At 35.9% G+C, this 17138-nt stretch overlaps 1 protein-coding gene across 11 annotated transcripts in view; it reads right to left on the minus strand.

The window, feature by feature from the left end:
* The window catches only part of LOC140143917 (twitchin-like), a 210110-nt gene that overhangs the window by 114417 nt on the left and 78555 nt on the right, over window positions 1–17138 (minus strand). For 9 of the 11 annotated variants that reach the window (XM_072165753.1, XM_072165755.1, XM_072165754.1 and 6 more), the window contains 5 exons: window positions 14093–14137; window positions 11596–11730; window positions 10454–10560; window positions 8438–8573; window positions 6808–6825 (listed from right to left, as the gene is read on the minus strand). In XM_072165753.1, coding sequence (XP_072021854.1) covers window positions 6808–6825; window positions 8438–8573; window positions 10454–10560; window positions 11596–11730; window positions 14093–14137 — 441 coding nt within the window. The remainder of the gene's footprint in view (window positions 1–6807; window positions 6826–8437; window positions 8574–10453; window positions 10561–11595; window positions 11731–14092; window positions 14138–17138) is intronic. The other 2 variants (XM_072165747.1, XM_072165746.1) reach the window with 2 other exon arrangements.

Consider the following 17138-nt stretch of genomic DNA (forward strand, 5'->3'; position numbering starts at 1 on the left):
CTTTTGGAACCAAGCTCTTCATGTATACACTAAAGTTGCGTATAGTTTGGTAATGTTTTACACATGTTCAGGGGCCAAAACAAATCTTTCACAACCTTTCATGATGTTTTCACCCTGGAACATGTATTAAACATTATAAAACCCTAATAAACTATACGTAACTTTAGTGTATACATGTTGAGGGGCCAAGTGGACTTACGGTCTTCTTACGCTCAGGTCTTCACATGGAGTGTGGATTTCAAATGGGGTTACCTGAAAGGTGACTCAATTTGAAATTTACACCCCCTGTGTGGGAGATTAAGGTCATGTCTCCCATAGGGGGTGTATGAATTTCAACTGGAAGAGCCCAATCTGAGTAGTAGCCATTGAATGAAAACCTCATGAGAATATTTACAGCACCCCTTGTTCTGGATCACGTGAGAGTAACTGTCCGAATTATGTGCAATCTGTCCGTTTCCCGTTGTCTTGTCTCAGTTCTGTTTTTGAATATCATGATACATGTATAATTGATTAAAACGCGAGTGCCCATTGGTTACTGCGGCATTACGTGACCTCTCGCGTCTACGTTCTAGTGCAGTTTATTAAAATACTTTAAGGGCTCGGATAGCGACGTTCAAGTTAACGTATTTTTTGTGGGACCTGAGAGCACATCAGACACACCAAATTGCATTTTGAGTACGAGGAATGTCCTTCTGATATCAAATATTTTGTGAAATTCGTGATAGATATTTGTAATAGCAAATTATTAAAATGTACATTGACCTCAAAGGTGGCTGACAGACCCCTTAAGAAAGGTTTATGTTTCTATATTGGGGGTCCATGGCTCCATCCTAGCACCATCTTTTATAATAATTACTCTCTTTTTATACATTGTTTGTATTTTGGTGAAATTAATTCGTGACAAACAATGTTATTGTCAGCACGGGATGGTGTACTCCATAAGACTGAACATAAAGCATCTCGTGTTTATTTCAATGTGCTACTACCAGCCATTGTGTGTAAATTATTGATATCATAGTATTACATAGTAATTACAACAGCGTTGTCATGATGTATGCGTACTAAGCACACAATAATTACGTCTTGAGTCTGTTACATTAAATTATTAGTAAGTTTGAATTTTTGGAAAAGAGAACAACCCAAATAAAAATGTGTTTTGAAGGTTTACTTAAACACAAGTTAAATTGTTTCAAAAACAAGAAAGATTCTCCCCGAGATTCTTACATCGGATACTTTACATTTTGTGTATGTGACTGTATGTTCAATATAATACAAAACCATCAGAAATATATTGAAACTGTTTGGAGTTCACACAATGCGTTTCTAAATCGTTTCAGCGGCACAGAGACGCATCACCATAGGCTGCAGTATGAATGTTTGAATTTAGATATCCCAGTTGTAAACTACCTAATATTTATTATTGTTAACTAAGCGACACAAAGCCAAAACAAATCACACGGCAGCTATTGAGCATGTTGTGCTACTTAGCCGTGTTCTATCTTTTATACAATCATTCATACGGCAGCTTTTGGGGGTATTTATGTCGCTGAGCACAAAAATTAATACAAGCTACATCTGGATATTACTGGATTTGTCTATCCTGATAAATACACTGTTAAAATTTCCAATTTTTTACAGACGGATGTAAAAAATGCTGTTTTTCAGTTTTTAAACAGATAAGAACAGAAACGTTCTGCAAAAAAAGTATAGACGAGTTGACATCTGACGTTAATGCCTGGCAATATGCGCACGCATCATCACAATTTCCATTGATGTTTGCCTGACAGTATGCGCGCTCATCATATTTTGTTCAGGGCTCGTGTTTTTAAAACTATCGCCACATCAAAATAAGACCATTGAACAGTGTAGTGGTTGAATGGGATTCACTCAAGCATATCGATATACCAGTCCCTTGCCTTTGTTGATAAACATTGAGGTCAACTCATCCATATAAATATGCTGTAAAACGACATTCAGTAAAAAAGTGGACAATTGCTGGCACCTGCTAGCAGTTTTCTAACAGTGTACTTAAAGTATAGGTAAGTACAGCTACATATATATGCTTCAGTTTAACTGCTACACTAATGTTTATGTTATGCCTTGCTACGTTGCGCCAGCACTTCAAAACTACATCCTAAGCCCTTTAACAAAACTACAACATAAGTCCCAGTCCCACACACAAATATTTGTACTAATTCTTATTTGCTTTAGTTAGCAGCACCGCAAACCTTCGTCTTCGTCGCTTGTAAATTCGTCTATATCCTCATCGAGATCCATTTCTTCCACAGAATCCACGTCACACTCGGCTATAAGGTCACACAGACAGTGCATTATTTCCAGCAAAACATAAGCGATAACCTAAGTGTGTGCGGCGTCGAGTGCTTTGTGTGACGTGTGCAGCCCAAATATTTAAAAACACGTGACCGAACTATTTTGTTACTGTCACTGAATATAACGGCATGCAAACTTATTTATCTAAGATTTCTGTTCATAGGTAGTCCAATAATTAATCTACCGTTTGGGTACGATCTTGATCTATTCAGCTCAGATTTGGGTCTATTGTAGTACACTTGTTGATTCTGCATTAAGGTACTAAATCTTAACTATAACACTCTAAATTTGTGGACTTTGGATCAAACTATAGAATTGTCGAATTTGGAAACCAATGTCGACATCTGAACACGAGCAGTTGACACTAGTGACAGCGCAATAAAAAAATATCCCCTATAATTCTGTCATTATGATAAACACTGAGGGGACTAATGCGGGATCAAGATTACTGCGAAAACTGTCATTTTATTTTGAATGTTCGCTGAAGCAGGCATGAGTTTTGATGACAAATATTTTTGAACAGAAAATCTTGGAATGTCGCTTTTGTAAACTCTCGCAGCACTCTTCTATACACTCGTATCATTACTTTTCTACTTGTCTACACTACGTATTGACACTTTTAAAGCTATATTTATACTCCATCGCTCAGCGGCGAGCTGACAAGTATCTGACCAATAAGGTAGGGCGCAACATAAAATGCTCTACCTTATTGGCTTAAAACCAATCGCTATCGCTCAGCGATGTAGTATTAATTCAGCAATACAGTATATTATCTCTTTCTATTTTTTCACTCTTTCTGATGATTACGGTACTCGACAAGCACAATAATACCAACACCAACAATAGCAATTGCATGACAAAACGAATCTATGGCTAAGCCTAATGTAAAATAAGTTATGTGAAGTGATAACCGAGTATTCGGTATATGTAATGTACATTGACGAGCATAATATGCCTCAATTGAGGTTCTAATCTATGGGTGAGAAGGCGCATAACAACAATGGGACGATTTCCGTTATTTAAATCAATATCACTTTGATGTTTTGCAAAAGTTCGTTCTACAAATCAAATACTTTGAAAACGTACTTGATTTATTTACTACATAACTCAAGAACCACAGTACCTACAAAAGTATATCTGTGACATTTGAAATCTTCTACACGCTCGCTGTGAAATGATCAATGCACATTTTGCAAAGGTCCCTACCGTTCGCAAGATGCTGTGAACTACAAAATCGCAACTGTTTAAAATAGTTGCTAACCTTAAAATTTGGCAAATGGTTAATATTTTTATTTGAATTGAAGTGTTTAAGAATGAGAAAAATGTTTTTTTAGCCGATGCCGATGTTTTACTAAAAACAATGATATCACCCGTGATCTATGAGACGATAGATAGGCAGCGGCTAAAACAATACATTTATTCTCTAACTATCCGTGAGCTTTGAAATAAACTTTTCATGCGCAAATGTGTGCCGTTTTTGCAATTGTGCAAATATTTCTTCATCCTAAAAATGTGCTACAATCATTGCAACTTTCTGTTCGAACTAATTAAGGCACCACGGACTGTTTGGTCCCATAGAGCTACCGGTGCCCCGATAGGTTGCGACCGCTCTTTCTGTTGTACCCTGGAAATGGGATCAACATTTGCATACTTCTATCGTTGGTTATTTACGAGAGCAGTACGGAAATGTTCAGGGTACGATAGAAATAGCCATCGATACTATCGGAGAATCGATTTTACTATAGAACCCAAGTAAACGTTGTGTATATTAAGCATGTCGTTCGTTTGCTCTAAAAGACTTTTAAACTGAAGGCGAATATCGACTCTTAACGTACTAAAGGTGTGTGTACAAATGCTTGTGCATGTTCATATTGTCATGGTGCATACATAATTCACATACGTACAAGAGAATAAAAATACAAGATGAAGAAATGGTAAGTAATTGATATGAAGCTTGTTTAAAATGGAATTTATGATATAGCGAAAGAGTAATAAAAGCGAAGAGAGAAAATAAATCTCTGCAGGTTTACTATTCTATGTACGATGAGCTGTTCAACTCACTCGTCAAGATAAGCATGGATAGACCCAATACTGAAAGGATGAGAATCATCATTCATAGTAAAACATGCAATTAAACCGCTCCACACACCCCACACACACTGGGACCTACCCCAATGCACAACGTATTAGGATCGCCTAATAAAAAAGTACAACATTATAGGCTCCTAGAGTCCAATTAATTTCATTCGCGAAATATCTTAGCCCTCAAGTATAAGTAATGAATGAAGATAATACATGGCACAATGATGATACACACCGTACAATAATGATACAACAGTTATCGCACAAAAACATTCATGATATCGATACAGTGGCGTAGCTTTAGAACTTTTTCAGGTGGGAAGCTTGCCCACCCGGTGCACGAAAATGAGGAAATATGAGGGACGGAGAAAGAAAAAAATGAATAGAAAAAGAGAAGAGTAGCAGAAAAAGAGGGCAAAGAGAACAAAGGAAGATAATGGGAAAGATAGGAGGAAGAACATGCACTCTAATTTCCCACTATTCATTTGTATTGACTAGAATCCCTGTACATTTATTTTTGATCCCGTAACTATTTTCGTTGCCGTTTTATTTTAACAATTAACTATTCAAATTGGCACGATCTATAAATCATTATTTGACCAGATTATCCATTTTCTTTTGACAATGAACTATTATATCCCATCGGAAAAGTTAAACTACTCAAAAGGTCATTATAAACAAGAGTCTATTCATTGTATATTACACTATCAGTCATCCATTTTGTTGCATTCAATCATTGAATAATTCAATTGAGTTTGGTGAATGACCTCGGGGAATGACCTCAACTTGTCATTTTGATGAGTTCTTTTGAATAGAAATCTGGTAAGTCTTCATCGGAATAGGCTCCCTTGTCAAGTTTGACAAGTTTCAACTTTACAAATGAATAGATCGTTTAAGAGTGTAGCAAGAGAAAAGATGGACAAGATCTGGCGAAATTCCTGAGATCTCGCCCAGTGAGAGGAATGAAACTAGCTACGCCCCTGCAACGATATGGTTTAAACCGATATACCCATGAAGTATGAAGTAGCAACACACTTCAATTTCTTATGAAAATGTTTTAAGCTTTCAAAACCACTTACACAAAATATTAACATTTAATTAAAACAAATATCAGGGAAAAGGGTAAAAAAAATCGTTGCTGATATTTTTAGCTTTGAAACTGCTTTGCAACAACAACATTTCTTATTTAAACATTATTAAGAACTGCATCTATAAGGCAAACAATTGAGTTTGTTCGTACCATATTATACAGCAAAATAGGATATCTTGACTTAATCTTAATGATTCATTTAATTTACTTTTTAAAGATTTATAATATATATGTAATTATAATCCTCGTTTTATCGAGATTATTATACTCCAATTTGAATCAATATCAGAGTACTGTTTAAAAAAAAAATTGCGACTATTTATCTAATGCTTAAATGCCTTGAATAATGCGTCATATGTCATCGGGTTTGACAACAAAATCGATGGTAATGACTAACTTAGCATACCCAGTGTAGGGAGACTGTCAACAACTAAATCCCTCAGGCGAAAGTAACTTCCTACACGACTGCACAAGGTAACTTAATGACCTATATGGGTCTTGTAATACATGCCTTAATACGCCTACCTGTTTATGTAACAGATAGAAAACTATCAAGTTGTGAAATGAACATGCAACTTTAATTAAGGCAGAGCTAGCGTAAACTATTTTTGTTTTGTTTTGAAGGCAAATATTTATATAGAAATTATTGCAACCAAAATGACACGTACAGCTAAACTAAAATAAATGGAATCTTTGTACTAAACAAAAATTTTCACATTATCAAAATAAATTGGTAAATGAAGGGGAAATTAATTATCCAAGATATTCTAAATTGCTGTAGAGGTTAGCGATGTAAATCAGCATGACATGTTCACGGCTGTTCAAACAAAGGCCAACCATTCAGGCACGCTGAACGGATGATGCAGGGTTTAAAAAATAAAAACTAGCATTTTGAAAGCAATAGTTTATTTTTAAGTATGCAACGCCTACATTTGCAGCAAAACCTTTTTGCAGCGATTTTAGCTTTAATAGGAAGCAGGGGAAAGGGTAGGTAAGGGTATTTAAGGTGATGTTTTTTTTTTTATTTATCAGCTAATTGCTTATAAAAACCCAAGTTAATTAGTCTTCAGCTTAAACAAAATCATTGCGTAGAATCTATTAATTGTAGAGGGAAGTAAAAACAAGGAATAGAGAGCAAGGAAATGCAAGGGTAGGAAAACAATTCACTTGATTGGTCAGCTTTGAAAGCTTATTTGTAAAACCTCTTTATCTATTCGAAAAAAAAAATCATGCAAAAATGATTTCACTTCACAAAATCGATACTAGGATTGATATTGATGGATATCATTCCGTATCGTCTTTACCTTCTCCTTTTTTGGGTTCTGTTATGAATAGAAGATGAAATTACAAGATTGTTTACAAGAACTAACATTCTGTTATATCTTTTGAAATTCTATTCTCTTCTATTCTATTCTATTCTATTCTATCCTATTCTATTCTACACTGTACTATTCTATCATATATAATGTCGTTTGATCCAACCTCAGTTACAAGTAATAAATCTTTCTGTTTTTCTACCTACCGGTCTATGTTTCGCACATTGATCATGGTGTTCCACAGGGAACCATTGCAAGGCCACCCTTTGTTCCGTACTAATTACATACGGATAGACACATATTAAAGTAGCAGATTGACTATTTTGTGCATTAGCCATTTGATCCATGATGTATGAAGTATGTTGATACAGGTGATAATGATGCTATGCTACTGTTAACTTAGACCCATATGTACAAAACAAGGTCTTGCTTTAAATAATGTCTGAACAATGAGGTACAACGACGAGTAATGACTTCACCATGCTTGCTTGTCACTTGCGGATATCAAATAGTATGGATTATTTTGCTATGCAACTGGTAAGTAACACATAGTTACACTATTGTGCGTTCCATGAGATAACATGGTGAAGTCGGTACTCTTTGATGTACCTTATTTTTTAGATCCGGTCTAACTTGTTTTTCGCATACGGGCTTAAGTGTTTAATATCCCCAGTGCTGTGATTTATCATAATATTCATAGTATAAATAAAATATATTTACGATGTTAACTCAACAAGGGGTAAGAAAATGGTATCACATGCAAAAGATTGGTTACTTTGAGTAGCATTTTTGAACACAATTGTCCCGTTTTCCCCCCTCAATGCTTCATCGCAGTAGAAGTAAAAAAACTGACAAAATTATTTGGATGACCACAGTTTATAAATGTGCCGTAACAATTGGACGCATGCCCAGATGTTCATACAGCTGTTCTGTAATACATATTGGGAACATGCATTGTGTAATCAAGTGCTTAAAAATATACAAGATACGTGTCCTTACAATACTCTGTTGACAAAATTCGATTACATTATCATGAAATTAAAAATAGGGAATTGACCGCCATTCTCTTAACAGTCAGTCACTTCAAGTGAATGCTGCATGCAATTTGTTAAGAATCAGAAGATTTAATTTAAAAAATGCAATCTAAGAAATTGAAAGTTGCACTCTCGGGGTAGCCTATTCATTTGTTTCACAGATAACCTCATCGGGATATTCCATATAGAATCCACGCTACACCTGTGGAGGTTGTTAAAATACCTCCCACAGAGGGAGTATGAATTTCATATGTAATGAGCACATTAGCTCCATTTGAATTTCATACACCCTCTAAGAAAGATTCAAGCTGAAACTTTCACAGAGGGAGAGCGAGTTTCAAATAGAGCTGGGTAATGTGCTAATTCCAATTGAAATTCACATTCCCCTGTGAAAGATATTTCCAAAATCTTCATCCATCAACAATACTTCAAAATAAAAATAAGCGAATACAATCAATGTTTTCCATTTCAATTTTATAATGTTTAGTCTAATTATGCAAACAGAGTCTTGAAAACAAAAGGTACCGTATTTTTGAGCACTGTATACCTGTATAAATGTGTACATTTAGGTAGGCATTACTTACCCTTGACTGTTAAGGCAAAGACTCGCTCATCTTTGCCAGATTCATTTTCAATTTTGCATGAAAACTTCCCTTTGTCGAGTTGTTCTACCTTCTTGATTTCAAGAGAATGCGTTTTGCTTTTTTCACTGTATTTGACCTACGGGAAAGTAAGTAAACCCAATTCGATTCAGTTCAGTTTAATTCAATTCTTTTATGCATTCAGCTGTGACAAATGCCAATTGCTGACAAAGTTTAGGAAATATCACCTCAAACCACAATAAATTTGATAATAACAGAACAATGTTTCATAAAGTCCAAAATTGTGTCCCCACGAAGCTCAAATTCAGCCTCCTTAAATCCGCCATTTTAGGCAAATGCACTTCATTATGAGCACCATAATGTAAACTCATAGAAAGCACATTTTTTCTATTAAAAATAATTTGACACCATCTCCCGACACACCCCAATAAATATTTAACCCGTGCGGTTTATGCAAACCCCTTTCAGATTAGTCTTGGCACTTCGTGAAGAAATATTCAATATTAAATGCCAAGTCTGTGTTAATACATAACCTCCTGAGTTTCTCAAGCATCTATGTCTCATATCGTGTTGCATATTAATGGATAGTCACTTTATTCCCCCTTTACAATGGCTTCGTGGGGACACCACATTTGAAACAGTCGCCTTTTGTACGGCTGAGTACACGTTTTGAGAATGTAGTGGGGTCTCAAACAGAATGTGCCAAATTGACCATTATTCTGTGCAGCAAGCTGCAATCCCACATCGTCACAAGCTGGGACCTAATGCAATCCTCCAAGATGACAACGCTCGCCTCGACATAGCCAGAGTAGTTGAAGACTACCTACAGAATATGAGAATGGAATGCCCTGCCATCAACCCTTCAACCCGATTGAACACTTGTGGGACAGGCGTGGTCGTGCTGTGCGTGAATGACCCCCGACGAATCCTGGTTGAAAAATGGAATGCCATCCCACAGTTTTTTTTTTTTTTGATTTGTTCGGGTTGTGACAACCCTGGATAACCCAAGAAAGCCTCTATTGAAGCTTATTTCCATTGGGGTCCATTTGAACGCCGGGACGGGTTGGGAACAGTCAGGGGTTAACACCCTACTCTTTTCGAAACTGACTGCGAGATACATGTACAGGTATGGCTCTCTGCACACGGGACCGACGGCTTAACGTCCCCTCCGAAGGACGGAGTACTTTTATGATTCATTTACCCAATTCTAAATGAACCATGGGGGAGAGCGGAAGTCTAAACTTAATCTACAGATGTTGCCAATTAATTTCAGACTTTTTTTTCCAAGTCAATATCCCAGCAAATCGCCACCGCCGGGAATCGAACCCGGGACCTCATGCACCAAAGGCAAGTACCCTAACCATTGCGCCACGCTCTCCCTCTAACTTGAGACTAGGTTGGTGAGCAGGATGATGAGGCGGTGCCTGGCTGTTGTGGCTGCGAGCCGATGCGTATGGTTTTCCACCCGCTATTGAGGTTGTTTGAGTGAGCACAGAATAATGATCAATTTGACACATTCTGTTTGAGACCCACTACATTCACAAGACGTGTACTCAGCCGTGAAGAAGGTGATTGTTTCAAAATGTTGTAATTGTAAAGGGGACTAAAGTAGCTATCCATTGATATGAAACACGATATGAACATGTCACAAATAATCTGAGATATAGATATAGGCAAACCCAAAATCTTCTGCCAGACTAGTGATTTCGCCACCGGATAAAATATTTTTTGTATAAGGCGATGTACGTTGACCCAGTCCGTCTGTGTGTGACAGAGGCATCCAGGGACAGGCGATTTGCGCGGAATTGCGCGGAACTTTTTTTTCAGTGCAAATCATGTATCCCTGCCCATAGGAAAAAAAAACCAACCAATTGCGCGGAATTGCGCGGAAAAAAAGTTCCGCGCAAATCACTTGTCCCTGGGCATAACATATCAAAATAATGTTCTTCCACATGAAGATATAATTATGTACATTGATGTAGAATGAACAAGACGTACCGAATATCTATCTTTGAAGCCATCTTTGATTGCTGTAGGTCCCTTATACCAGGTAAGCTTTGGTTGGGGATCTCCATCTACTACAGCTTCAAACAATACAATCTGACCTGTGATAAATAATACAATATCAATTATAGGTTAACCCCATGGACATCTAACAGCATTTCTGATTGGTTGATAACGTAAAATGCTCATTTCAATTGCCAATTATAATTAGGCTTTAAACTAATTATGGTCAATCTTGCATTTAATTTGCAGATGATCTTATTAATACGTTCCTTGACAGGTTCAAAATTGGGCACAATATTCATTTTGGCCAATCGGCAGGTAGTTTTCATGGGGTTAATAAACGCGAGTCACTAGTTGGGAGTGAAATTGTACAAAATAATGCACGAGTACTGAGATGTTGATGCGTCTAATACACGAGCCCCGAAGGAGAATGCATAAGACGCATCAATATCTCAGTACAAGTGCACTATTTTGTACAATTTCACTCACAACTAGTGACACGCATTTATTAATCTATAATTGAGGACTTACACGATTAGTAATGGTATAATTTCTACAGAAGATCGACATTATTTTTGATTGATTTAACTAACATTGGCGCTACTAATTCTTTTTTCTGATTGGTCGCATTTATTTTTGAAAAGGTTAGGGTGCTAACCCCTGACTGTGATCCAGAGCTGTCAGGTCTCACGCCGCATTAAGCATGAGACTCACGCATTCGGGCACTTTCTAACGCCAAGGTAGTTAAACCTCACACCAAGGTAGGAGATCTCACGCCAAGGTAGCATCGTCGAATTTGATTGTTTTCCCTATATCTATACCCATCCACCACTTTTTAGATTCGTGAGCAGCGTTTCTCAAATAATCATGGATAAAAATGAATACTTGTTCGACAATATCTCACGCCAAGCATTTCAGTTGACAGCCTTTCTGTCCTCTGTCCTGGCGCTGTTTGGATATTCATAATCTAAGAACAGACATAATATATGCGTTCATGTCTTTGGCTGAGCCAGCTAATTCTGATATCCACCATAAATAGTGTTGGTCTAAGACTTCGTAGGTAGGCCTAAAAGCTATAAAAATCGAAATAGTATGGATTAGTGTGGGTAAGGGGGTATATGTGGGACCCTTACCTTCATGTATTTCAACACCGCTTGGACTTTCAATGAAGTATGGCACACCTGTCGGACTTTCTTTAACCGGCTCGGTGGGAGCGTCCTTCTTCACCGGCTCTATCTTCCTGAATATTGAACCTTTTCTTTGGACACCTGACCCCGTTAAAAAGAGTGAACAAATATGTCAGAAACAAACTCGACAAAAATTGTATCTATATAAATAATATTTGAGATGAAAAAACATTTAAAGAAGAAAGATTTGATTTTAGTCATGTTTTCAGCGTCGATAATTACGAAACTAAATCTATACGATGAAATGAACATCAATTTTATCACTTACACCACAATAATATTATTGCGACTTTAGGGAGGAGTAATTAATGCGAGGAGGTATGTGAAAATGCCAATCGGTCAAAGGTCAAACTCTCACTGATGTTATTAATTTGGTGAATTGATTTCATCATCAAACATATTAAAGAGGTTTCAGCCATGTGTAGGAGACAGTTGTGGATTAATCGATATTAAGATTGATGTTGATGATAGCTCATTCACTACAATGATAAAATATGTTTACAGGAAGTGACGTAAACAGTCATATGACAAAGTCATGTGATTTACAACAATCATGTGACTGTATCAAAAATGTGACATATCAAAAGAGGATTTTGAAATTACATTACTATTACTTAAAGGAGCATTTCGTGATCTACAGCCTCATCCCCAACTTTTCTCAAAAACTTTATACCAATGGAAACATCTAGCTACATATTGTTTATGTACAAAAAAGTCTTGGAGATTATTTCGTTTAGCAAAAATATCGTCAAATTTGAATAACGTTTTTGTACACCAGAATGAAATTACAACACAGTGGCATATGGAGCAGTGTAATACACAAACGCACAAACGCAAAATCTGAATCAACTGAAATCTTGGGAATAAGTTTTTTTTCTTCTGAAAAATGTCATAAAAAGAGGATACTATGATCATGAAATACTCCTTTAATTCAACTTACCCGTGAAAAATGAATACTGATATTTATGTTGCATTTGACCAAATTTGGAATTGTTTTTCAAAAGTGAACAGATTTAATATTCTTAAATACATGATTTTTTTAACGAGAAGGCAAAACACTATACTTGTGCAACGAAGTTATTCCAAAAACCAATTGCTTCACATGGTTTTACATCAGGACTGTTTACGTCGTCAAAATGTTTAATTATTGGAATAAACCTATTTAGAAAGCGATCCAAGTGAATTTATAGTTCTGGATCAGCAATATATAACGAATCAAATGAGCTGCTTCGTAAGACTCAGTTCATTGATCAATAAAATTCGCTTTATAATGACGATAAAACTATAAATTCGGATTTTTCGTGTCTTTAGTGCTTTGATTAGCCTATTCATAGTGCACGTAACCGTCTCAGCGATGTGAAATTAAGGGCGATAGTGATAAAGAAAATAGCGGAAAGTGAGAGTAAATTTGCAGAGGCAATAATAGCGTGGACTATTATTATGACGTCATGTTTTCTTCCATAATGATGAATACCATGCTTACTATAAATCGACCCTTAAATCTGTGACGTGCCATAGGCGAAGCGACAACAGACGGTAGCGCAAAAACGGGTTCGCATGGGAAAAAATCGATAACTTCGCCCTGATCGGTTGGTTTAATACAAAAGGCCGGTTTAGAGAGGTATGGGATTCGTCATTATGCAAAATCACAACGATAATAATGATGAATTCGGCAAAAAGATGCATTAATTTTTGTAGATTTCTATTTTTTCTGAAAACTATACTTGACAACTTTATTATCTGGCAAAATTATACTTTGTATATGTTTCATATAGTTTCATATTGTTTCTTTAGCAAGGGCTACTGTTGTCGCCTTTTGTGAATGTTGGCAGCCAGTCTTCAATACAGTGCAATATTGCTTAAGCAATAACGGTGTTTTTAATTTTGTCACGCAGATTCTTCATTTAATGCTTTATGCTGGTCAAAGGCTTCAAAAACTATCCCAAGTAACTCTGAAACAATAGTGGGCTTGTTTGTACTCGTTTTAATTCATTTTTTATCATGCTGATTCCAAATATGGTCATAAAAATGTATAATTCTGACATTTTGAATTTTGTGGCGAGGTTAAGCATAATGTAAAATTGTCAAATATAGTTACATTAATTTACACCAAATTGTTATGCCTTCTTGCAAATTCTAATACATAACCACGAATGAAGACTTCCCATAGACGTTTGTTATTGTTGTTGTACCTGGTATGAATAAATTATGATAATTTAGTCATGAATGTTAATTATATCAATATATTGTTATGACTGCTATTTGTGTTTTCAAATCTGGATGATAAAAAACAGACGTCCATATAGAAATCACGTATTGGTTATATCAAGCAAGTGCACAAATTTAAGCATGCAATAATGGAGTGCTATGTTAAAATATAGGAACGAGGATGAAAAAATGTGCTTTACGTCACCAACCAAACCACATGAATATTCATCATCACCTGTTTCCGTATCCACTTCAGATTGATCAGCCTTTGATGGAGCAACTGCATTTATATCGGATATGGGTAAAGGGCGCATAACATGGGATCATTCGCCAACATATTCATGGAAATAATGAGCTGTATTCTTGCTTTTCACCAATGATTTAAATGATGCCACAAACAGCAATTTATTTATTTATTTATTTATATATTTATTTCTTATTTAACCTGGGGTGACCAATCAATGCACGGGCACTGTTCTCCCTTGGTTCCCAATTTTTAAACTGATCATGTAAATGTGGTGTGTTTGGAACACTGAGCTTTCTAGATGCTTAATTCTTAAATAACGTTGTAATGCCTTACTTGTTCACTGTATATCATAAACTTATGCCAGCAAATGCAGATTGAGGTGTAAGTACCGATCTGTTACAAATCGTATTTTGGATTAATTTAAGGGATCGGGCAGCAACGTTTGCACGTTATTTTAGTTGGACATGAGAGTAAACCAGGCACATCAAATTGCATTCCAAATACGATGAATGTTCTTCTGATATCAAATAATTTTGATTTTTTTTAAAATTCGCGATATAATACAAAATTTTGCCATAAAAAATTACCAGAAGAAAATTCCTCGTATTCAGAATGCAATTGGTATCTCTGATGTGTTCTCAGGTCCCACAAAAATAATGTGCAAACGTTGCTATCTGGTTCCGTATGTAACAACTGGTATTGTCAGCAAGCGAGAAATTAGCCTTCTCTGGAATTTGTTCATGTAATCTCAAGGGTCTGTTTTAAATGATCTACAAGTAGAAACTCGACAATACTTCCAGTCTCTAACACGTGTTAGGCCTTGTTTGTAACGACTCTGAAGTTGTCAGAACGTCCATTTTGTTATATATATATACGTGTATTTATTTAAAAGATGATTATAATGATTCTTGGTCTCAGTTGCTTGGTCACATTGTTGTCAAAACCTCATTTTCGCGGAACAACTGATTTTAAACTTTTGTCACATTTTTGTAACTGGCAAACCAGTATATTTATATAAACTGTTGATTATTTTAAAATACATTGTTCTTTACATAGTGAGAATTGGGGATTTGATAAAATACACTGTTTGTGGCAACATTATATATCGTACACGACATGAAAGACAGGCTATGGTAGACATAGGTATATTACAGTCACCAACCAAAGGGGTTGGGGAAATGCAGAGGTAATATGCATATAACGTACATACCATCATCATAATATGCTGAGCATGGTGCGAGATTACGATAGTAGAAAATCAGTCACAATGCATATACATAGTAAAAAAATGATAAACAAGTTGTTTAAAATTGGAAAGTGGACGTGCAAGATATAAGGCACCACGCATAGTTTGGTCCTATGGGTTATCGGTGCCCTGCGTGGTACCGATGGCTCTTTCTATCGTATCCTAGATGCAATCGGTTTGTTTTGTGGGTAATAATGATCATTTGTATAGTGTAGTCGTAGTTTACGTAAGAGTGCCTGGCCAGGAAGGAAACACTGCCCGAGCTGGCTGTATGTGCAATCTTCCAAATTCTGCAGACTAACCTTAAAATTATTAAATTTAATTATTGATCTGGGGGATTTAATTAAACAAACTTGAGTTATATCTGATTTGAAATTTGTTTACAAGGCAAAAAAGGAAGAAAAAAAAATCGCCGAGAGGTAATTATTCTAAATCACAAACCACATTCTGTTTTGAAAATTTAACTTAAAAATAAACAAATGCATTCATATTTAATTATAATTGGTTATAATTGGTGGAAGAATTCCACTGGTAGTATATTACCTGGTAGGAAATATACTGTAATAGAAAGAGCTATCGGTTCCTACCGGGGACCGATAGTACAATAGGACTAAACTAGACGTTGTGTCTAAGTGCATTATAAGGAATATTGACCTATTCATTAAAAATGGCATTTCATTTAACACTGTATATAATCCTTTATACCGGTACCGTAAATAACACCATAAATAACAACTGCGCAGAATCAGCGAACAGATCCATTGCCGATTTTGCGCAGTAGTTACATGTGATGTAATTTACAGTACCAATGTAAAGCGTACCGAAACGCCAAATCACAGACTATAGTTGTGAAAGGGTTTGTTATGTTCTCAAAAACAAGTGATATATATAGTTTAGAATCAGGCTTGTTATAACTTAAGAAGTGTCTATTCTCGTGTCTAAAGATGGTCTTTTTGTGATTGATGAAACAAGAAAAGTGAAAAGAGCTTCTATTTTAGGCGGAAAGTTTGCAAATTGTCCAATGACGAGATTAAATAGACTAGTACTACCTACAAAAGTATAACATATTTATAGGTAAAATATGGTGCCTGAAAAATAACATGATTATACAAACTGCTTCGACAGAGGGGCTGACACATAATAAAGAAATGGGCTATTCCATTTAAAATCCACACTACCCCTGTGGACGATTTTGGAAATATCTTCCACAGGGGCTGTATGGATTTAAAATGTAATGACCACATTAGGCAGCTCCATTTGAAACTCACCCTCCCTCTGTGGAAGATTCAGGTTGAATCTTTCATTGAGGGTGTATGGAATTTGAATGGAATGCCTAATGTGTTCATTCCATTTGAAATTCAGACTCCCCCTGTGGAAGATATTTCCAGAATCTTCCATGGGGTAGTGTGGATTTTAAATGGAATAGCCCAATGTTCTGATAAAGTATTAAAACATTTATAGCCAAATAGGAAAATTGAGGGCGCTATTTATCTGAATTTTCGTTTACATTTTACAAATGATAAATACCTGGGTGCGTTCACCTTAACAATGAAAGGCGGAAGGAAGAGTACATTCAAATTTCAAATAAAACATATATAAGTAGGTCTCTGAAATAAATGAACAGCTATAATAAAAATTACTTTTTTAAATAAAAATATAAAATTGTAGCATCTTGAATTTTGTCAAAGGCATAAAACCTCATGAGCAATAATTTTTTGTTATTATTGCTCAAGGCTAAATTTGAGTATAAAATGGTGTTTTGGTAAACAAATAAGTAAATGTATCAAC

This window comes from Amphiura filiformis, unplaced genomic scaffold (genome assembly GCF_039555335.1).
Source record: "Amphiura filiformis unplaced genomic scaffold, Afil_fr2py scaffold_32, whole genome shotgun sequence".
NCBI classification, from domain to species: domain Eukaryota; kingdom Metazoa; phylum Echinodermata; class Ophiuroidea; order Amphilepidida; family Amphiuridae; genus Amphiura; species Amphiura filiformis.